Source organism: Oncorhynchus gorbuscha, linkage group LG26 (assembly GCF_021184085.1).
Source record: "Oncorhynchus gorbuscha isolate QuinsamMale2020 ecotype Even-year linkage group LG26, OgorEven_v1.0, whole genome shotgun sequence".
Classification (NCBI taxonomy): domain Eukaryota; kingdom Metazoa; phylum Chordata; class Actinopteri; order Salmoniformes; family Salmonidae; genus Oncorhynchus; species Oncorhynchus gorbuscha.
Window position 1 is genome coordinate 31,786,905 of NC_060198.1, and position 24,099 is coordinate 31,811,003.

At 45.6% G+C, this 24,099-nt stretch overlaps 1 protein-coding gene across 4 annotated transcripts; it reads right to left on the reverse strand.

The window, feature by feature from the left end:
* Positions 1-898: 898 nt before the first annotated feature.
* Positions 899-23,017, reverse strand: kank2 (KN motif and ankyrin repeat domains 2). Of its 4 annotated transcripts, none has more exons than XM_046330385.1 (13): positions 22,756-23,016; positions 12,768-12,876; positions 6,850-6,919; positions 4,949-6,400; positions 4,427-4,639; positions 4,218-4,332; positions 3,365-4,123; positions 3,150-3,237; positions 2,658-2,877; positions 2,254-2,396; positions 1,670-1,870; positions 1,246-1,344; positions 899-1,137 (listed from the first exon to the last, which is right to left on the reverse strand). In XM_046330385.1, the coding sequence occupies exons 3-13, from the start codon at positions 6,887-6,889 to the stop codon at positions 1,081-1,083; spliced, it is 3,387 nt and encodes a 1,128-aa protein (XP_046186341.1). In that variant the 5' UTR covers positions 6,890-6,919; positions 12,768-12,876; positions 22,756-23,016; the 3' UTR covers positions 899-1,080. The 4 variants fall into 4 exon arrangements, with proteins under 4 accessions (XP_046186341.1, XP_046186342.1, XP_046186343.1 ...); XM_046330386.1 differs by lacking the exon at positions 22,756-23,016 and adding an exon at positions 13,337-13,375; XM_046330387.1 differs by lacking the exon at positions 22,756-23,016 and adding an exon at positions 13,314-13,335.
* Positions 23,018-24,099: the final 1,082 nt, after the last annotated feature.

Below are 24,099 nucleotides of genomic sequence, written 5' to 3' on the forward strand. Positions count from 1 at the left end.
CATACAGGACATACAGGACATACAGAACATACAGAGAGAACATACAGAGAGAACAGACAGAGAGAACAGACAGAGAGAACATACAGAGAGAACATACAGAGAGAACATACAGAGAGAACATACAGAGAGAACAGACAGAGAGAACAGACAGAGAGAACAGACAGAGAGAACATACAGAGAGAACAGACAGAGAGAACAGACAGAGAGAACATACAGAGAGAACAGACAGAGAGAACATACAGAGAGAACAGACAGAGAGAACAGACAGAGAGAACAGACAGAGAGAACAGACAGAGAGAGAACAGACAGAGAGAACAGACAGAGAGAACAGACAGAGAGAACATACAGAGAGAACAGACAGAGAGAACAGACAGAGAGAACAGACAGAGAGAACAGACAGAGAGAACAGACAGAGAGAACAGACAGAGAGAACAGACAGAGAGAACAGACAGAGAGAACAGACAGAGAGAACAGACAGAGAGAACAGACAGAGAGAACAGACAGAGAGAACAGACAGAGAGAACAACAGACAGAGAGAACAGACAGAGAGAACAGACAGAGAGAACAGACAGAGAGAACAGACAGAGAACAGACAGAGAGAACAGACAGAGAGAACAGACAGAGAGAACAGACAGAGAGAACAGACAGAGAGAACAGACAGAGAGAACAGACAGAGAGAACAGACAGAGAGAACAGACAGAGAGAACAGACAGAGAGAACAGACAGAGAGAACAGACAGAGAGAACAGACAGAGAGAACAGACAGAGAGAACAGACAGAGAGAACAGACAGAGAGAACAGACAGAGAGAACAGACAGAGAGAACAGACAGAGAGAACAGACAGAGAGAACAGACAGAGAGAACAGACAGAGAGAAGAGGAAAAAAGACCATTACAATCACACACACACACACACACACACACACACACACACACACACACACACACACACACACACACACACACACACACACACACACACACATATATATATACACAGATATCAACACTTGTGGTGGAATGGTTGAGGAGCTGGTTGAAGAGGTGCTGCTAAATTCTCCAAAAGGTATCTTACAGTGTGGTCACTTTGTTTCACCAGAGGGGGGAGAGGATCCCAAAAGAGGAGACTTTGGTGATACCTTGAGGGTAAAACAATATTTATAAATCACCACCTGATGCACCCACAAGTGTTGTGTGTTTGCTTTTGTTCAAATGTTAACGTACATTCTCTGTTTGACAACACTTACAGGGGAAGGAGGCTTGGCGAAGTTGAGGTGAGCGTAGAGAAGCACAGCGATGTCATTCTGACTGGCCTCCAGGGCTATGGACAGGGCTGAACTGCCATCCTAGTGGAGAGAGAGAGAGAGATAACCATAGGTTGGGTTGCCAAAGAGAGAGAGGGTGAGAAAGGCAAGAAAAAGTAGGTCAGGCTGAGGGAAGGATGAGAGACAGGGTTGGGAGCTGGTGCACACAGCTGCACCGCCGAGAGCAAAATAGAGAGACAGAGACAGAAGAGAAAGTTAAAAAACAAACAGTCAAAGACACTGTATTGACATGGGAGACAGACTCATAGATGCTGTTAGACAGAGAGTCGGGAAAACGGGGTGGGAAAACAACTCGTAAAATGCTATGTAAAATCCTAGAAGTTTGGGAGTAGGCTTGTTGACTCACGTTGTCAGTGAGGGTGACATCACAGCCTGGCACAGACAGCAGCTGACGCACGATGTCGACGTGGCCGTGCTCACAGGCACACATGAGCGCCGTGGAGCCGTCGTCGTCGCGGATGTTGACCTGTGCCCCGCAGGAGAGCAGCGCCCGTACCATGTCCCCTCGCCCGTGACTCACTGCCAGCATCAACGCCGTCTGACCCGCCTAACAACATACAACAGTTACCCGTTAGGAAGGCCACGAGTTTTACCAGTCTCCTGACCGTGTGACCTTCTGACCTGGAAAAACTCCAGGCAGTAGTTATAAGAGCTGGCATAACACCAACAGTCAGCTTTTCTTACACAAAATTACAAAACCATCAGAGGCAAGAAAAGACATGTCCTGGCCCAACATAACAAATTGAGAATTTTAATTCCATCAGAACATAGATACAATGTGGAGCTATCAGCAACATACATGCAAAGGAGCCATCTAACTGAAGTAGCTGAAATAGCCATTTTGTCAGGGGCTCGGGAGGAACGTCATTGGTCTGCTTGAGTTTGGCTGTGTGCAGGGAGGCCTGCTGTCCAGCAGGGGGCATAGTGTACCTGGCTGGCTTTGGCGTTCACGTCCCCTGTGCGCAGCAGCTGCAGGACAGTGTGAAGGTCACTGTCAGAGTGGAAGGCAGCCAGAGCTGTCAGCATGATGGCTGTGTACCCGGCCTTGTTCTGCTTGTCAGCGTTGCACAGGCCTGACAGGGAGAGAGCGACCAGGACACGTTTATGGGAATTAAATCCCTAAACCATTTCACTAACAGTCATGCAATGCAGTACATGAAGGTTATGCATACAGTCCATTGTATCTATGGCAGACCACAAGTCTGTGTTAGATATACACATTCATACAGTGCTGATCCATGTACTGTACGAACAAACCAAACACTTACTTGTCCACCACAAAAGTAGACCACTATTCTCTTGTCTGTAAACATACACATACCCCAGTCACTCACCAGTGTCCAGCAGCAGCTTGACCACAGGGAAGTTGGAGTGGGAGACGGTGTAGTGCAGGGCCGTGTTGCCGTTGCCGTCGGCCATATTGACCACAAACTTCAGCAGCTGTGGGGAGACGGAGGAGAAGGTATCCATATAGGCCCTGACCATGGCAGTGTCAGCTGCCTTGTGACAGGACACACGAAGCCACTCCTGGAGCACCGTGGTGTAGGCTGTCCTCTGGGGAGGGAAAACACAGAGAGCGGTCTCAGACTAACAACCAGACAGGACTGGTCAAAGTAACTCACACTGTTTATGATACACAGATGGATGTAGGCCTAACAGCTTTAGCTTAATGGGATAACCCAGTATTGTAAAGTGCAGGAGACCTGAGTTCAAATCCCGCTGGTTACATGAACACAATCTTGTAGAAAGTGACTATATGAAATGACAAGTCGCAGATGAAGTCATCTAAACTGGCATGGTGGGCAGAGTAAAAGAGAATTGCATACTGCTGCTTGCTGGCTGAAAGCATTTGGTTCACCCAGGGCTTTCTGCAGGGCATGGAGAGATGCCATCAGGCTCTCACTGAACTCCAGTCTGACAGAGATGAAAGAAAGCACAGCAAATTCAAACACATACATACACAATATTATACTGCACTTGAAATCATTGATGGAATGACACATCTACTGATTAGAGTTTTTAAATGGTTATGCTGGTTTACCTGGTTTCTTGATTGGCTGCTCCAGCAGCACTTGGGGCGTTTCCAGGTGCTGGTGTCGAGGCTGATGATTGGACTATCCTCTGCTGGGAGCTTTGTTCAGTAGCTGACGATTGGGTAGCCCAATGCTGAGGGGCGAGGTCAGTAGTTTGTGATTTGATGGCATCTAGCTGAACGGTGACATCAGTGGTATTTGATTGGGTGACACCCTGCTTTACCTCCGGGTTAGTGGCTTCTGGTTGGCATCTGGGTGGCTTGGGGGGTGCAGAACAGGTAGGTGCTGATTGGATGGTGCACTGCTCAGGTGTAGTGGGTTCAGTGCTAGTATTTATGGAGGTACACTCCTGAGGGATAGGGTCAGGGACCGATGATTGGACAATACTCCCCTGACGGCCACAGTCATTGGCTGGAGATGGGTAGGTAGTCTCAGTGGGGGTAGAGTCAGAGGCACATTGCTGCACGGCAGTGTTCAAGGTTGGTGATAAGGTGGATACATGCTGCAGTCCTGAGCGTATGGTTGCTGATTGGCTGGTGCTCCGCTCAGAGGCAGGTTGACAGGCTGGTGGTTGGACGGTGGTGGTTGGGAGCGGGGTGGCATGCTCTAGCCTTGTGGAGGAGACTGGGACTGCTGCTGCTTGCTGGTGCCGTCCCGCAGCAGACTCTGGTGCTTCTGGGAGTTTCTCTGTGGTCTCATGATATTCACTGGCATCACTCTCCTCTGAACTCTCACTGCTACTGTCGTCTGAGGAGGTGGACTCATACCTGCAGGACAGAACTGATCTATCACACACGTCAACTCACGATCTCTGTAGTGTAACATGAATACACTGTTAGATACTATCAATAACACACGTACCCTCCATTGACTCCAGTGAACTGCAGGTTCTTCTTGGTGGATGGAGAGCCAGGTTCTCCTTCTGCCTTATGTTTCATAATGGACCTCAGGGCGGTCTGGGGAGAGGCTGCTGCAGCTGGAGAGAAGGCCCAATGTTGCCACAACGTTATGTTACGTCAGGGACAGTTAGCGGGAGGGTTAAGGTAAGGAGTCGTACGGTCCATAGCTACCTGGCTTTGATGGGTCTTCTTGATAATGGACAGTGTTTATGGCAGTGTGCTGGGGTGTCTCTCCTTCCTTCAGATGCAGCAAAGCCATCTGATTACCAATGGTATCAATGGCGATGGCAGGATTAGTGACAGGCACAGAGGTGGACAGCTCACTTCTTAGGACCTCTCGAACCTGTTTGGAGGAGATGGCGATGGGCAGCTCAACAGCTGCATCTGGAGGAATGGAAAGGAAGAGGACAAAAGATGGAAGGGATCAACAATCAAAGAAAACACGTGGTTTTTCAACCCAACAACTCATTGTTATAGAAAACATTTGTACATTTTACAGGAGCATATAGAGGCAAATGCCTTGCTCAGGGGCACATCGACATCCTCTTTCACCTAGTTGGCTCAGGGATTTGAACCAGTGACCTTTAGGTTACTGCCCCAACGCTCTTAACCACAAGACTACCTGCCGCCCCATTTAAACCTACTTCATTTCATTTGATATCACTTGTAACTTATCACTGAAGTCAGACCTACCCTCTGGGCCCAGGGCCTGTGCATGTCCTCTGTGGGTTCCCTCCAGGACTGTACCACCTGGAGGGAGGGAGGGGGAGCTGCACCCCTCTGCTCGGAGCAACGTGCCCACCCCCACCACAGTGGCTGGTTGCTCCAGGGTGTACACCTGGATTCCCACAGTTCTCTGCGCCCGGTGATGGGGCTGCTGGGTAAAGCTGACTACTGTTTGCAGGCTGCGTCCCTGCTGCTCCTGCCAGCTCAGACTGGTGGCCCTGACCGAGTGGTTTGCCTGGGGGGCCAGAGCCTGCCTCTCCCTCTGAGCTGCCTGCACCTGCTGCTGGGTAGCCTGCAGCTCCTGCATCGTCCTCTTCAGCTGGCCCTCCAGCTGGCCCACCTGGCTCTTCAGGGCCTCTGTCTCCGGCAACAGCCCTAGGTCCTGCTCTTTCACCCCAATGCCCACATCCACCTGCTGGCTGCCCCTCGCCTCCTCTGGTCCCACCCCAATGGTACGCACTTCCCTCTGCCCAGCCGGCCGCACTCCACCCACGATCACCGTGTCCTCAATCTCACAGCCTGAGTCTGCCTGCGGCCTGGAGCCCTCAGGACTGGTTGGGGTGGTGGGGGACAGAGGCCCTGCTGCAACCCTGGTGGTGACTTCAGCCCCAGAGCTCACCTCCTCCTCTGGGATGTCGATGTAGAGCTCCCCTCGGGGCCGGCCCACTCTGCCAAAGCCAAGGGTGTGTCCCAGAAACTTCTGGCTCTTCAGCTGGACGCTTAGCTGCCTCTTCTCCTCCTGCAGCACAGAGATCTTCACCTGGAGCACAGGGATGGTCTTCACCTGCTCCTCCAGCTCCCGGATCTTCCTGAGAGCCACCGCCATCTGCTCTCTCACGTGCTGCAGGTGGGCCGGGGTGGGCGACACAGGCGTGGACATGCCGGAGCTCATGGGGGTGAAGGAGCCCGTTCCTCCTCCATGGGTGCGGTTGTAGCTGTGGGCGCTGCTCAGGGAGGTGGTGGATCCGGCCATGCTGTTGTGCATGCTACCCAGTGTGCTGGAGAACCTCCTGGGGGCCCCTTCTTTCTCTTCCTCCAACTTCCTGCGGGCGTCCAGCAGGGTCTTCTCCACCCGGGCCGTGCTGAAGCTGGGCCTCTGGGAGTGGGAGTGGGAGCTGTGTGGGTGGTAGCCTGGGGCGCAGTAGGAGAAGGATGATTGGCGACTGTCCTGGCTGGTGTTGGAGCACAGGGACTCTGTGGAGGTCCACCAGGAGCCTGTGTAGCCGTACCCCCGGGGGAGAGACCCGTAGCGGGGCCGGCGCTGACCGGGCACCTTCTTGATGGTGTTGCCCTTCTCAATGTCGTTGACATACTTGAGGAAGTCTAGGTCCAGACGGTAGCCGTAGGGGGTCTCCACCGAGTAGGGCGCCTCCTGCTCCTTCCCATGCAGAGAGGGGGGAGCGGACGGGGTAAGCTTCCCTGCAGGGAACAGGAAATAGAGTTAAAACAAGCGGAAATCTGCCATCTAATCTCAGACTCAGACTTCAGAAAAAAGCATTATCTCTCGGGGATACTGAGTGCTTGGGTATATACTCTAATAGTAGTTACACAAATTAGGTAGAAACAGTTTGATAAATAAAGTAGTTGGTTATAGCCAGACCTTGATTGGTTTAAGATATCTAAAGACCTTAGGTTGATCGAAGTTATTTTGGATGTTAAACACTTTAGGCCAAGGCCGATTAAGTTAAATCCTGGACTGAAAAGCATGCCCAATGGAGAAACACCATTGAAATGACTTTTTAGTCTTAATCTGTGTTTGGGAAACAGTCCCTACATGAGAAATAGATTATGCACTCACATGATAGTTTGTGTGAGAGGATTCAGTATTATGATGTTAAGAAATAGAAAGAGTAGAGTTAGGACCATACCTCCTGGGAAGCTGGGGTCCATGTGCAGCACCTGAGCCATGATGTCACACGTTTACCCACAAAACCTCACCTGGGGGGAGAGAAAGACACAGTCATACAAACCTATCAAACACTTCCACAATACAGTCAGAATAACTACTCCTAATGGAGCAACCCACTGTAAGGTATTTGACAATACACTGTACACAAAGGGGGTGGGGTGGGGGGAGGGATACCATAGATACACCAGCAGGGGAAAGGCCAGTGAAAAAAGGTGGAATCTTCAACCTTAAAGGGTTCATCGGTTGTCCCCATAGGGAAACCCGTTGAAGAACCATTTTTGGCTACAGGTAGAACCCTTTTCATTCCAGGCAGAACCCTTTCCACAGAGGGTTCTACATGGAACCCAAACGGGTTATACCTGGAACCAAAAAGGGTTCTCCTATGTAGATAGCCGAAGAACCCCTTTGGAACCCTTGTTTCTAAGAGTGTAGGGTCACAATGACAACCCTTAAAGTTGAAGAGTCTCTCTTTCTCACGAGGGCAGAGTAACATAAGCTGGGTTTGTATTGGTCAATATACTGCTTCTTTGTTGGGATGGCCTGAGAGTTTAATTGGTCATATTGTAGGATGGTCATATGGTGGGTTGGCTATATCTAACATCTTGTTATATGTCCCTAAGAATCTTTTGTGTAATATATTTAGCCTCAATTAGCCATTTCTCTGTTTTTCTGCCTGCTTACGTTCTTTCTGCTCGATAGTAGATCTTTCTGCTCGATAGTACATCTTTCTGCTCGATAGTACATCTTTCTGCTCGATAGTACATCTTTCTGCTCGATAGTACATCTTTCTGTTCGATAGCACATCTTTCTGTTCGATAGCACATCTTTCTGTTCGATAGCACATCTTTCTGCTCGATAGTACATCTTTCTGCTCAATAGCACATCTTTCTGCTCAATAGCACATCTTACTGCTCGATAGTGCATCTTTCTGCTCGATAGTACATCTTACTGCTCGATAGTACATCTTTCTGCTCGATAGTACATCTTTCTGCTCGATAGTACATCTTACTGCTCGATAGTACATCTTTCTGCTCAATAGCACATCTTTCTGCTCGATAGTACATCTTTCTGCTCGATAGTACATCTTACTGCTCGATAGTACATCTTTCTGCTCAATAGTACATCTTTCTGCTCAATAGTACATCTTTCTGCTCGATAGTACATCTTTCAGCTCGATAGTACATCTTTCTGCTTGATAGTACACAGTTTGTTTCTGGTTATAATATTCAGAGGAGGAGAAGAGTTAGAAGGGGAAAGTTTCCTGGCAGCTTATTCCAGGAGAGAGAGGTTGGAGGCTGCCAGTTACAGCCTTATTAGGAATCGTTTGTGAACACTAACAGAGGTTCTCGATTTAGGGTTTACAGACACTCTCGCCCTTTCTTTCTCTCCCACTCTTTTTCCATTTATTTTCCCCTTTCTGTTCCCTCTCTCTGTATCTCCCTCCATCTCTCCCTCCTCTTTCATTCTTTCTCTCCCCCTCTATTCGTCAGCTGACGATAAAGAGATTTCAGCTGACCACTGTCTCCCCTCATCCCCCTTCCCCCTCCTCTTGCTCCCATACACTCAACCCAAGATAGTACATTCACCACATTAAACACAATCAAAACAATGACCAAATGCACACTGGGATCGACACTGGGAAAACCAATGCATATTTCATGTTGTTGTGAACTTTCTTTCTATTCGCCTACTGGATGTCTTGCTATTGCTGTACTAACATTTCTGTTTGGACTGGATGTCTTGCTATTGGTGTACTAACATTTCTGTTTGGACTGGATGTCTTGCTATTGGTGTACTAACATTTCTGTTTGGACTGGATGTCTTGCTATTGGTGTACTAACATTTCTGTTTGGACTGGATGTCTTGCTATTGGTGTACTAACATTTCTGTTTGGACTGGATGTCTTGCTATTGGTGTACTAACATTTCTGTTTGGACTGGATGTCTTGCTATTGGTGTACTAACATTTCTGTTTGGACTGGATGTCTTGCTATTGGTGTACTAACATTTCTGTTTGGACTGGATGTCTTGCTATTGGTGTACTAACATTTCTGTTTGGACTGGATGTCTTGCTATTGGTGTACTAACATTTCTGTTTGGACTGGATGTCTTGCTATTGGTGTACTAACATTTCTGTTTGGACTGGATGTCTTGCTATTGCTGTACTAACATTTCTGTTTGGACTGGATGTCTTGCTATTGGTGTACTAACATTTCTGTTTGGACTGGATGTCTTGCTATTGGTGTACTAACATTTCTGTTTGGACTGGATGTCTTGCTATTGGTGTACTAACATTTCTGTTTGGACTGGATGTCTTGCTATTGGTGTACTAACATTTCTGTTTGGACTGGATGTCTTGCTATTGGTGTACTAACATTTCTGTTTGGACTGGATGTCTTGCTATTGGTGTACTAACATTTCTGTTTGGACTGGATGTCTTGTTATTGGTGTACTAACATTTCTGTTTGGACTGGATGTCTTGTTATTGGTGTACTAACATTTCTGTTTGGACTGGATGTCTTGCTATTGGTGTACTAACATTTCTGTTTGGACTGGATGTCTTGCTATTGGTGTACTAACATTTCTGTTTGGACTGGATGTCTTGCTATTGCTGTACTAACATTTCTGTTTGGACTGGATGTCTTGTTATTGGTGTACTAACATTTCTGTTTGGACTGGATGTCTTGCTATTGCTGTACTAACATTTCTGTTTGGACTGGATGTCTTGTTATTGCTGTACTAACATTTCTGTTTGGACTGGATGTCTTGCTATTGGTGTACTAACATTTCTGTTTGGAAGTTAATAGTGATGGCTGGGCTATTCTTCTGACACCCTTTGCAGTTTATGTTTGCTTGTGGCAAGAGGAAAGTGACATGCTGCCAGCGATGACATACTGCCCACAATGAGGGGTCTCTGATTCCGTGTGTCTCCCCGGCTGCTAAATATTAACTTTCTAGGTCATTCATTTGTGGGAACTGGGGATTCACTTTTTCAGCATTACATCTCTTGCATTAGCCACTGGAGCCTCACCAGCTGAATCTGTACAACAGACATCAAAAGTCTGGACTTGAATTGATTTTGTTCTCAGGGCATACTTAGTTCATGCCCAGTTTACTGTTCTGTTCCATCAGCAAGAAAGGAGTCTCTCTCTCTGCTCATTTCAATTTCTGTCTCTCCCCTCCCTCGTCCTCTCCCTCCCTCTAATCTCATGACTCTCGTCAGCGCCTGTTTATGCTCTTGCCCATTTCAGGGAAAGTAGGGCACTTGGAAACATTGACTAGATTGACTTGGTATTTTTGAAGCCTGAATTTCTCTGTATACTGTAGCTCTCCCTATCTCTGTCTTTCTCACACTGATATGGCAACACACACAGACATGCACGCCCACGCAAACACATACACGCACAGATACGCACACACCACGTTCCCACACGAACCCCCCCTCCCCCTCCCCACACACACAAACAAAGAAGGCAAACAATTTGATATGATCAAAAAAACGCTGATAAGATCAAATGTGACCTCCGCAAAATGATGGCAGGACATGTAGTGTTGGTATCAAAGTAGTTGCAACAAGGCCGGGCGCAGTGCATGCTGACACGGTCGCCAGGTGTACAGTCTTTCCTCCGACACATTGGTGCGCCTGGCTTCCGGGTTGAATGGGCATTGTATCAGGAAGCAGTGCGGCTAGGTAGGGTTGTGCTGGGCTGTGTTTCGGAAGACGCATGGCTCTCGACCTTCGCCTCGTCCGTACGGGAGTTGCAGCGATGAGACAAGACTGTAACTACCATGAAATCGGGGAGAAAAAAGGGGTGATTCTTTTTCTCCATTAAATAAAAATGTAAACGTTTTTTTTTAAATAATTAAAATAAAATAAAAAGTAGTTTCAACAAATCAAATGACTTCTGAGATGCATCGTTTAATGTGCATTTCCTGGTATGAGTACAGTATAAATGCTTATGTGAGCGTATCTGAAATATGGAATGTGAGTGTGTCAGATGTCTCTGTGTGTCTATGAGAAAGAACAGGAAGGTGGCGTGTGTGTGTCATTGAGAGAGTACAGGAAGGCGGAGGTCTGGTTGACAGGGGCACAGTTGATGAGATATAATTAGAGTGTTCAGTTCAGCTACACAGCGTGACAAACATCCAGGCCCTCAGCAATGACGACGGCCAAAACTCTCCTCTCCTCTCCACACCCTCCTTCTCTCTCTCATTCTCCTTCTCATACTAACTCTCAATTTAGTTTAATATTCCTTTATTTTCCTACTCACGTCAAGTGAACATGTACTCTGTTACGGGCCGCTTTCTTCCCTCTCCCCTCTCTCTCTTTGCCTGGTGCTCCAATTCCTCCCCTCCCCCAAACCTTCTGCATCTGCCTCTACAACAGTGCCTCGTTAGGTGTGTGTGTGTGTGTGTGTGTGTGTGTGTGTGTGTGTGTGTGTGTGTGTGTGTGTGTGTGTGTGTGTGTGTGTGTGTGTGTGTGTGTGTGTGTGTGTGTGTGTGTGTGTGTGTGTGTGTGTGTGTGTGTGTGTGTGTGTGTGTGTGTGTGTGTGAGCGTCCGTGCATGTGTTTGTACGTGCGTGTCCACCCGTAAGTGTGTGTCTGCCGTGTCTTTGTGCTCCACCATGTATGTGGGTGACCTTACTCCCTCTCTCTCTGGGCTGTAAACAGTGTTCCATTGAGATGACAGTGATTAGAGTCCAGTGTACCCCCCTGCTCCTCCTCAGCAGCACCAGCACAGCCAGCCAACCATTCTTCAGTGATACACTCCCAGTCCCAGACTTTAACCTCCTCCTCTCCTCCTCCTCCTCCAGCCATTCTCTACCCTCCTCCAGGAGGAATGAGTTGCCCCAGACTGATGCCCCGCTCCTCCCCACGTTCCAGACCAGCGGAAGTTAACATTGCCCGCCTCCAGGGTCCCCCACTCTGACTATTAAGATTAGAAATCAAGGGGAGAAAAACTCAGATCCTTCAAGCACAAAATAGGATGTGTCTCTGAGACCGCTGATGTTTCTGTTGGATGCCAGAGTGTGCCTGCGTGATTGCTGCTTTGCTACCTTTAATCATTGTGACTTGTTGCAACATTGATACACCGAAGCTGTTTCAGAATGTGCTAATATACCGCTACATTGTGATCACACAGAGTCCCTCAATAAAAGACACAGGTGTCCCTCACCTGTTTCAAAACATACATACCACATTTCTTACAACACATTACACAGATCTTTGTGATCAGAGGAGGGTGACCATCATGGTTAGTAGGTCAGATACAGTAGGTTTAGTTCTGGAAGAAAAAACTCAGGGCTAGTACTTCAGTCAGGTCCAGAATTATTGCCACCCTTGACAAAGATGAGCAAAAACATATATTTTTTTAACGGCTCAGTGTCGTTATCCTCGCAAGGTGAGGTATTGAAAGGTATTGGAAACCGGGGTGCCAAACATTTTGAACCCTATCTTTTAGAGAAAATTGCTTTACTTGCTAAACAAAATCTCTTTCTCTGAGCAATTATATTAGTATAATAATAAAAACAATATAATTTCCCAATTTATTTGAGCATACAACATGTCTCAGTATTTGTATTATTTATTTTATAGTCCGTTTTGCTAATCTTTATCAAGGGTTCCAATCATTTTGGACCTGACTGTATGTCCAACATTGTCTTTATTCAGTCTTACCTCATGTTTTATTGCCACAGGGATTAAGCTGTGCTTATAGCAAAGTAAGAAATGCCTTGAATCCCACAACCCAGAGAAAATCATGGAATTTTCCACCCACGTCTTAAATAACTGCCTTTTGTGTGATTGCTATTCTGCACAAGTTTGGGAATGGGAATGGTTTATGAATTAGGAAAAGAGGGATTTATTTTCTGCTCCATACCAGCTGCTCAGAGTGCTGCAGGGTTTGTCTCTCCTCCTTCCCAATCTCCTCACTCTGGCTTCTCTTCTCTCCTATTTTTCTTCCCTCCCCTCTTTCTCACGGTCAGCACCTGAGCACAGCATGGAGGAAAATAATGGAACGATATTAACATTTATATTAAGAAATCATAACATCCATTTCATAAACCTACTGAGATAGAGATCAGAAAACAGAAAAGCCCAGATCGACCCACAAAATAAACTTGGGATAAATGCAACCAAGTTCCAAATGAAGCACATCATTGAGGTATCCGGTGAATCTTTAACCAGCCATCAAATCTCAAAACGTCCATGACAACTCTAACAAGTCCATCGCAGCCTCTCCAGAGGGCTACAAACAGGCCTCTCATACAAAACAGGGATTACCCACTGTTTAGGCAGGTTACCAAGGACTGGTTACTGTAAGACTAAAAACACCCAGGTCTGCAGTAGAAAACAAACCCCAGAAACACATTCCACTGCCTCAGAGTGACAGCTCCTCACATGAAAAACATCCTTTCCATCTCACCACAAAATGCCCATAGAACTCACGAGTCGATGGACCTCATTTCAGAGCGACAGCAGACCTCCATGCAGCTAGTGCCTTGAGAAAACGTCTCATCCGTCTGAGTTTGAACCACAACAACACAGACTGCTGTATGGCCAATCAACCGAGGCTGGCTGGGAACCTCCCTGTCATGACATTGAGCAATGTTTTCATGCACTTCTTGACTCACACTCTTGAACCCGGTGCCATGTAACACACCCCTCTGGTTTCACAGGAACACCCAAATCAAATCATCAAATCCAATTTTATTGGTCATATACACATGGTTAGCAGATGTTAATGCAAGTGTAGCGAAATGCTTGTGCTTCTAGTTCCGACCGTGCAATAATATCTAACAATTTCACAACAACTTCCTTATACACACACACGAGTGTAAAGGAATGATTAAGAATATGTACATATAAATATATGGATGAGCGATGGCCGAACGGCATAGGCAAGATGCAGTAGATGGTATAGAGTACAGTATATACATATGAGATGAGTAATGTAGGGTATGTAAACATTATATAAAGTGGCATAGTTTAAGTGACTAGTGATACATTTATTACATCCAAATGTTAATTATAAAAGTGGCTAGAGATTGAGTCTGTATGTTGGCAGCAGCCACTCAATGTTAGTGATGGCTGTTTAACAGTCTGATTGCCTTGAGATAGAAGCTGTTTTTCAGCCTCTCGGTCCCAGCTTTGATGCACCTGTACTGGCCTCGCCTTCTAGAGGATAGCGGGGTGAACAGGCAGTGGCTCGGGTGGTTGTTGTCCTTGATGATCTTTTTGACCTTACTGTGACATCGGCTGGTGTAGGTGTCCTGGAGGGCAGGTAGTTTGCCCCCGGTGATGCAGACCTCACAACCCTCTGGAGAGTCTTACGGTTGTGGGTGGAGCAGTTGCCGTACCAGGCAGTGATACAGCCCGACAGGAGTGTTTGCGGTAACAAGCCAAATTTCTTCAGCCTCCTGAGGTTGAAGAGGCGCTATTGCACCTCTTTCACCACGCTTTCTGTGTGGATAGACCATTTCAGTTTGTCCGTGATGTGTACGCTGACGAACTTAAAACTTTCCACCCTCTCTACTACTGTCCCGTCGATGTGGATAGGGGGGTGCTCCCTCTGCTGTTTCCTGAAGTCCACGATCATCTCCTTTGTTTTGTTGACGTTGAGTGTGAGGTTATTTTCCTGACACCACACTCCGAGGGCCCTCACCTCCTCCCTGTAGGTCATCTCGTCGTTGTTGGTAATCAAGCCTACCACTGCAGTGCGGTCTGAAAACTTGATGATTGAATTGGAGGTGTGCATGGCCACGCAGTCATGGGTGAACATGGAGTAAAGGAGAGGGCTGAGAACACACCCTTGTGGGGCCCCAGTGTTGAGGATCAGCGGTGTGGAGATGTTGTTTCCTACCCTCACCACCTGGGGGCGGTCCGTCAGAAAGTCTGGACCTATTGGGGAGGTAAGCAAATTGGAGTGGGTCTAGGGTGTCAGGTAGGGTGGAGGTGATATGATCCTTGACTAGACTCTCAAAGCACTTGATGACCGAAGTGAGTGCTACGGGGCGATAGTCGTTTAGCTCAGTTACCTTAGCTTTCTTGGGAACAGAAACAATGGTGGCCCTCTTGAAGCATGTGGGAACAGCAGACTGGGATAAGGATTGATTGAATATGTCCGTAAACACACCAGCCAGCTGGTCTGCGCATGCTCTGAGGATGCGGCTGGGGATGCCGTCTGGGGCGGCCCAGATATTGTTACCCCAAGATGTTGCCAAGGCATCTCCACGACATCACCTATACTTACGCGTGATTTGCAAGGAATCCAGCCATCTGCAAATCCATGTGATTTCAGATTCGTCCTGTCACGAATACGTGCAAGTTCCAAGAGATAAGCTGCGTGATAATGGAGGTTATTTCCTTTTTCTCATACCTTGGCTTTCACTGCAACGCCTGGGACGTAACTAGTACATTTCATTGTGGAGTCGTGGCCAAATGACGTCAGACATTTCCATTTACAGAATGTCACATTATGACCTTTTATCTTACACAGTCCATTGTTGAATACTTTTGTCATGGGACAGAGGGAAGGAGAGAGTGAGAGAAACAGAGCCTCATAGAGGAACGACAGCCAAATCACAATGAGCCATTCATTCAGCCCCTAGTTCCACAGCTGGTTCTAATATAGAGCTAGGAGGGGCAAAGAGAGAGAGAGAGAGAGAGAGAGAGAGAGAGAGAGAGAGAGAGAGAGAGAGAGAGAGAGAGAGAGAGAGAGAGAGAGAGAGAGAGAGAGAGAGAGAGAGAGAGAGAGAGAGAGGCACGATCAACCCATATTTACATACATAAATAAAAGAGAGAGGGAGGGAGAAAGAGAGGCAGAGAGATGGCGAGAGAGACACATAGATAGATAGACATAGAGAGAGAGATAGGAGAGAGAGAGAGATAGGAGAGAGAGAGACACATAGATAGATAGACAGAGAGAGAGAGAGAGAGAGAGAGACATAGATAGATAGACATAGAGAGAGAGATAGGAGAGAGAGAGACACATAGATAGATAGACATAGAGAGAGAGATAGGAGAGAGAGAGACACATAGATAGATAGACAGAGAGATAGGAGAGAGAGAGACACATAGATAGATAGGCAGAGAGATAGGAGAGAGAGAGACACGTAGATAGATAGACAGAGAGAGATAGGAGAGAGAGAGACACATAGATAGATAGACAGAGAGAGAGAGAGAGAGAGAGAGAGACACATAGATAGATAGACAGAGAGAGAGAGAGAGAGAGAGAGACACATAGATAGATAGACAGAGAGATAGGAGAGAGAGAGACACATAGATAGATAGGCAGAGAGATAGGAGATAGAGAGACACGTAGATAGATAGACAGAGAGATGGTGAGAGAGACACATAGATAGATAGACAGAGAGAGAGATAGGAGAGAGAGAGACACATAGATAGATAGATAGATAGAGAGAGAGAGAGAGAGACACATAGATAGATAGACAGAGAGAGAGAGAGAGACACAGATAGATAGACATAGAGAGAGAGACACATAGATAGATAGGCAGAGAGATGGTGAGAGAGACACATAGATAGATAGACAGAGAGATAGGAGAGAGAGAGACACATAGATAGATAGAAAGAGAGAGAGAGGAGACACATAGATAGATAGACAGAGAGAGAGAGATAGGAGAGAGAGAGAGAGAGACTATTACAGCCAAGAAAGAAAATAAGCCTCAAAACAAACGTGATGTTGTCTGAGGCCCTGTTCTGGATCCAGACACTGTCAGAGAGTGGAAATACAAACAGGCCCAGTGATGACGAGCAACCAATGTCTGGGAGGTCTGTGTACATATCTTAGACTCCTACTCTTATCAGTCATCACAAATCAATACAAATGTGATTCTATCATACTAGAAGGCATCAGTAAATATCACTATAGAGTATAATAACGGTGTAATAACTAGTGTATACAGACTGTAAAATGTCATAACTAAACTAAAACTACATAGCCAGTATATACCAACATACACAGTATATACCAACATACACAGTATATACCAATGTGTATGTCGTGTCCAGTGTTATGAGGGAGGAGGTAGGCTCTGCAAACATTTGTACATTCTTGTTTTTGTGAAAGAGTCAAACAGTTCTGAAGAGATAGGTTAACACACACTCCCACGTCTGCACCCACCACCCTTTCATCACACAGCTGAACACACACACACACACACACACACACACACACACACACACACACACACACACACACACACACACACACACACACACACACACACACACACACACACACACACACACACACACACACACACACACACACACACACACACACACCAGGATCCTTTGAACCCATGGAACTCCCACAGCTCCACAAACACAGCTGAATCATTTCAGTCCATTGTTTCAGGTATGAGCTCTGAAGAAACAAAATGTGGAGGGCATACAGTAACTCCGTTCTCATCTCCCATCTAAACACGCCGGGAAATTGTAGTGTTGAGTATCAAACCCACCATGACAGTAGTAACCTTTCAACGGCAGCAGTGAGATGACGACATATACGCAGTACACCCACTCAAAAGGTATCACCGTGCACAGGCACTCAACACCACAACCCCTCAACACTCGACCCCGGACTGGAAGAGGGCACGTCGTGGGTCACCCTTTCTCACTGGTCATTATAAAGGACTACATGTCATTGATGTGCCATTAAAATAGCTTATTGTGGGATTGCCTGAGGTCTGATGAAGAAAGGGTTACAGGAAAAGGAGCTCCGTCGCTGTATTCCCCCAGGACCCAGAAACAACCCAGTCACTTCCTCCAAGCCCAGGAGAAAAAGTAACAAGGAGAGGGAAAATGAGATGGAGAGGGAGAAAGAATGAGGGAGTAAAGTAAAGAGAGAGCAGGAGAGTGGAGGTACAGTATGTGAGTGAAAGACGGAGAAAAGAACGAGGGGTGTGGGTGAACAAGAGGGGCGAGGCTGGAGTGGGGGAGAGAAAGAAAATAAGGAGGGAGAAGAGAATAACTTTTAAATGGAAACTTCTAGAATGAGAACACCAATGACTGTTCTAAGATTTCGAATCCACCAGTATGAGTCATTGAAACTCCCAGCAGCCACACCATAATGTTGTGTCCTCTGCTCTTGCCAAAACAGGGCAGACATCACAGGGATTCAGGAGGAATAAAGAGGAACTCTTGACCTAGGGTGAATTACGTTTGATAAGATCTTTCTTCATCATCTGAACTTGATAGGCCTGTAAGATTACTATCATATTTTGAACATTCCACTACTGGTTTAAGGATCAAAAGTGACTCACAATAGAAACCCAGCACACAAAGAGGCAGCACTCCTAGTTTCTAAATGAAGCTGAAGGTTATTTTGTCAGCACCCAGGCTACTCATGATTGACCTCAGTCCAATGTGTATAATACCATTTTTTTTTAACGAACAATATACATGGGAAAATTGGAACTATTATGAAAACTCTTTTTTTAAACCAACAAATACATACGTCATGCTGGTGTTACATTATTCGCTGGTGGAGAAACCTTCATTGCTCTTTCTGCATCTGCTGAGGACTGCTGTATGTGACTCTAACTCTCATCCTAACAGATGGCTTAATTTGGCCAACTGGTCATGCATTAATAACCAATGAATTGCTGGTCTCTACTCAGAAGTGGCAAAGATGGCAGCCATTTATCACCATGTGGTTACTTTACAAGTAAACCACTCTTTCTAGAGCAAATGCCGTGCCTCATTCACATGAAAAACAAGACTTTCACATGTGCATGAGGAGGACAGATGCTCTCATATGACCAGGGTATAACAAATTACTGTGGGCGATGTGCTTCTGAATAACTAATAGTGGGTTTGAACTAGGAACGGTGAAGACATATCACATTTTTTCAAATCACATTTTATTTCATCAAATGCTTGGTAAACAACAGGTGTTGACGAACAGTGAAACGCCTACTTACGGGCCTTTCCCAACAATGCCGAGAGAAAATAGAGAAATAGTAGAAAAGTAATAACACATAATAATCAAAGTGATAATAAATACACAATGAGTAACGATAACTTGGCCATAGTATACACACACGGAGTGTGAGTGAGTCATTGTGCTGGGGTACGAGGTAATTGAGCCAGTACATATAACTAGGAATAAAGTGACTAGGCAACAGGATAGATAATAAACAGTAGTAAAGTTTACTGCTGCAGCAGTAAAAAAAAAAAAAAAAAAAAGTAACTGCAAAAAGGGTCAATATTTTTTATCAATATTTTTTATTTTACCTTTATTTAACCAGGCAAGTCAGTTAAGAACATATTCTTATTTTCAATGACGGCCTGGGAACAGTGGGTTAACTGCCTGTTCAGGGGCAGAACAACAGATTTGTACCTTGTCAGCTTTGGGGTTTGAACTCGCAACCTTCCGGTTACTAGTCCAACGCTCTACCCACTAGGCTACGCTGCCGCCCCAGATAATCTGTGGACTTGTTGGGGAGGTATCTGAATTGGAGGGTGTCTGGGATGATGGTGTTGAAGTGAGCCACGACGAACCTTTCAAAGCATTTCATGGCTACAGATGTGAGTGTTACTGGGCGATAGTCATTTAGACAGGTTACCTTGCCATTCTTGGGCACAGGGACTATGTCGGGCTGCTTGAAACATGTAGGTATTACAGACTGGGTCAGGGAGAGGTTGAAAATGTCAGTGAAGCCTTAACCCAGCCAAGCTATGTAGCCTATGCCTTGTTACTGCAAGCAAATAGGACGACTGTTTTTAACATTAAGGAGGAGTAGGGTCTGGAGAGAAAAGACGGCACGCTGCAGAAATAGTCTGGCCCATACAGCCAGGGAGTGGCCTTACTGCTTGACCTGGCCTCAGCCCTGCCTGCCTGCTCACATTACGTCTGGAACAGGAGAAGAATAAACATCAGCATCACAGCTGCCATTGGTCATTGTGTTGACCCCTCCAAAAGGAAACTGCCTGGCTAAGGGTGGGGCCCAGGGACAGGAATTGCAACAGAAACAAAAGAAGAAAAACTGTATGCATTAGAGAGAGATGTGGGAGGAATGGGAGAGACAGCGAGTGAGAGACAGAGTGAGAGAAAGAGAGAGTGGGAAAATTCCTGTGCAGAACGGGAGGTAGAGGGATAAGGGTTGATGGAGGCCAGAGAGGCAGTGTTCTGGAAGGATTTGGGGAAGGTTCAGGGGAGATGGAGACGAAGACCAGAGCAGAGCTGTTAGTCCGGTCAGGCAGGGGAAAGCTGGTCAGACTCACAGCAGTTTTGGGGTTAAAACCTCAGGTCAGTGGAGCCAGTCAGTGGTGGTCACATGACGCACAGTGGGGCAACGGAAGGAAGTAGTCAAGCACTGAAGCACTGTTGATGTATATAAGTGACCCGTTCACCGGGATCCTCATTGATTGTTTCCAGACTGACTCAATGAGTGAAGTAAATGAGATAACAACAAGCAGGACTTGAACCACCCCTATAGACATGGCAGGTATACACAAACACACAACAAGGTATTAGTAGGTTGTTGCGAGTCAGCGAATAGAAAAATCTATCTTCCCTTTCAGAACGATTCATGTATTAAGAAGGATTACCTCCAGAGATTAGTCCAGCAGATAATGATTTCATGCATCCTTGGACTCTACATGCATGATGAAGGAATATGTTGACTAAAACGTTAAAGGATTTGTCTCTGGCTGTAGGTCTGGATAAATAAGTAGGGGTATTAACCCTCAACGGCCAAATCCACCAATCTGGCCCCATTCTAATATCAGAGCTATGTCATCATCCCCTGCTATAGCTAAACACATCTGCACCTCTCCACAGCAATGAGTGATTAGCAGTCATACAGTCATAAGCAAGGAACTATAGCCTACAGGCTCCACCAAAAAACATATTAATACTGATGGAGAATTTGGTGATAAGTTACTCTAATTTTAAAGTAAAAAATATTGATATGCTATCAATAAAAAGGTGCACAAACTGTGATCCTTTTTACCACCAAAACAAGAAACGTATGTTTGTGTGCAATTTGCATAAAACTATACAATGATGTCCAAATGTGTATTTGAGCTGTGGCCTATTATACACCGTCTATGGCAGTAGTGTAAGGCTCAAGTATAACATGCCTTTCTGTGCAGAAGTAGAAGGCTTTCTGCTCACTGAATCAGTAACAATTGTTCATTGACTGATGTGATAGGACTAGTTTCCAGACTCACCAAGAAGACATGAACTGTAAAATGGCAGAGTGAAATATACCTTGACGGGCTACACGCATTAACTCACAGAGCGTCTGTAATTATATTCCACTACCTGATTCAAGGTGATAAGCAACTCTAAATTAATTGCTCATGTGTGTAACCATGGTTTCAGCTGAACAGAGGGGTGTCAGCAAGGGGACAGTCTGGCCCGCTACGACCTGTCCGCAAATTCTAATAAATCCAGACAATCACAGACATGAAGCTTCATGCAGGTTAATGGCGTAATTCCATTAGTCTAGCTAAATCATTTAAAATGCCCAGCGTGTGGTCCACCGCTACAAATGGGCTTTATAACCTTGCATTCCTCCATTTGGAATTGCACTACAGCGCCCCTCGTTCCAAACGTTGTAATCGGGAATGTGGTCGGTGAGACAGGCTACGCATTCCATCCCCGCTGCTGCTGGCACGAGCATGGGATAACTCCAACTGGGCACCTTACATTCTAGGACACCTATGGATACCTGTGTCGGTCACCTATAAAGTAGGCCTAGTCTGTGTGAAAGCAGACTGCTATCAAGTGATCAATGATTGATCAAAAGGACCCCATACAATTATATGGGCCTATCTAGACTGTAGCATATTCCCACAAAATGACACTTGGGTTGTAACCATCTTCTCCAAAATTCAACAGTCTAATAATTACCAATAGATAAACCTTGAGAATCATTCGTAGACTATTAGGCCTACAGGCGTTAAATGTTCTTCCAGATACTGCTTCTTCTAGAGAGGAGGAAAACCCGATAGAATGAATTCAACTTGCTGTTGAAGCAGCCCTCTCTTAGGCCCTATAGCTTTTGAGGCAGACATCCGTTCACTGAACTGACCACCAGTCACGGACGGGCGGTTAAACCAGACCAAAGTTAAGGGCAGAGCGGCAATGAGAAAGTGATGAACATCTGGAAGTAGGCTAATGAAAAGTGGAAGAATGGAAGGGACCCACCCTCTCCCTGGAGTAACGGCAATCACGGGGTTTCCTTTAAATGAGGGATTAATCTTAAATTATTCAGGGATTCAACTTCAAAACTTCATTTGATTGAAGAAAGAACATGATCGAAAAACGATTTAGTAGAAGTTTCTAATTTTAAAAAGTTTAGCCAAAAGAGTGAGGCTGGCAAGTTTCCAAAATGTTCCAGAACGCAAATATTAACTAAAGATCTTCTCTCCAATTTGAACAATAACCCCAGTGAAAATGTGAGACCGCTCTCTCAGCTGTCAATAAAATTCAGCCAACATGACCTAAAGACAAAACGTCTCAGGGATAACACACGCGCCAGTACCAAATGCATCGTGTGCGCTCCCTCGAGGAGCGCGTTATCGCCAATGATACTCAGCCAAATAACCCACTATACACGAGAACAAAACCACTCATTAGGCCATTAACACTTATTGTAATATTTAGGGAAAAGTGCACGCCAATTCATTCAAACATAACGCAGTTAAATAGATAGAGAATGGGCAATAAGAGACCCGTTACTTCTAGAAGTAAGACACAAACCGGGGAACGGATAGGACAAAAGAAATCTTACGCAAGACACCATTTTGGACTTATTAATTGAGCAAATGTTAACATACAAGCTGCTGGGAATTAAGAATGTATGATCTTATCAAAAGGCTGTTGTCCTTACCTATCCTTATAAATCCGTTCAGACGTCTTGGGCCAGGAGCGCTCACTGACATGGAGACAAAAACACCGCAGCCAAGCGGTTCAGAACCCCCTCCCTCCGCTCTTAAAGGGCCAGGAGCGTCTTTAGACTCGACGAGTACCTTAATAAGCTAGAAACCCCATTACACTCCGACATCTCTGCATATTCATTCACAATTGTAAAATGTAAGAGTTGTAATAAGAGAGTCGTCGTATTAATGGCTCAGTGTGACTTATAGAAATATAGCCTAATGGAAGGGTGACCTAAAGTCCGTCAGCATTGCGTTCTTTCCATTCTTTTAAAAAACATGTATCGGTGACTGCGCATGGGGAATATGGTCCCCGTAACATGACGTCATACTTTAGTCTCCCCTGGAATCTACCCGTGTCTTACAGAAGACTAAATAGTCGATTGAGGGACGTAAATGTGGTTACTGTTGTAGAGAATGGATACACCACAGCTATATCACCGATTGATTTATGCCTAAAAAGGGTGGGTGTGTGTTTTTATTGTATATCGTGATATATACCAATAACGCACACTAAATCCATAGAGTGGGTGTTTACTTTGGCAGACAAACATTACGGCTACAATGCCAGGCACACCGACACAGGAAATTAATTGCACGATGAAAAATAACAGAAAGGGGCGCATACTCCGACATCAGGTTCAAATAGAGACCTGAGGGGTCCGCTCTGCATCACCTGGCCAGTAATTAGGGTTGGTTCATGTCTGCAGAGATGCGTCCTGAGAGCCAGATGACTATACCCGTTCAGTTGCTCCAGGATTACCCATCCATAGCCTATTCATAATCCACTCGAAATGGAACGTTACATCTCATTTAAAAAAAAATCAATAAAGCAATAATATGCCATATGTCGAAACACATAAAAATTAGATACCCATCTGCATTTCTAACACCATATACTACAGGCCTATAGCCCATCAATTAATAAACGAAGGTGTTTAATAATTGAGTTGTTTAAACACTTCCCCTGCTGGCTAAATCCAGTCCTGGGACTCATATTCCCAGGGTAGTAAAACCATGTGTCTAGAATGATTAACCCTCTCAAGGTTATATACAGTACAGTGCTTTCGGAAAGTATTCAGACCCCTTGACTTTTTTCACATCCTGTTACATTACAGCCTTATTCTAAAATGGATCAAATAAAATAATCTACACACAATACCCCATAATGACAAAGTGAAAACCGGTTTAGAAATGTTTGGAAATCCATTTAAAATTTAAAAAAACAAATACCCTATTTACATTAACATTCAGACCCTTTGCTATGAGCTCAGGTGCATCCTGTTTCCATTGATCAT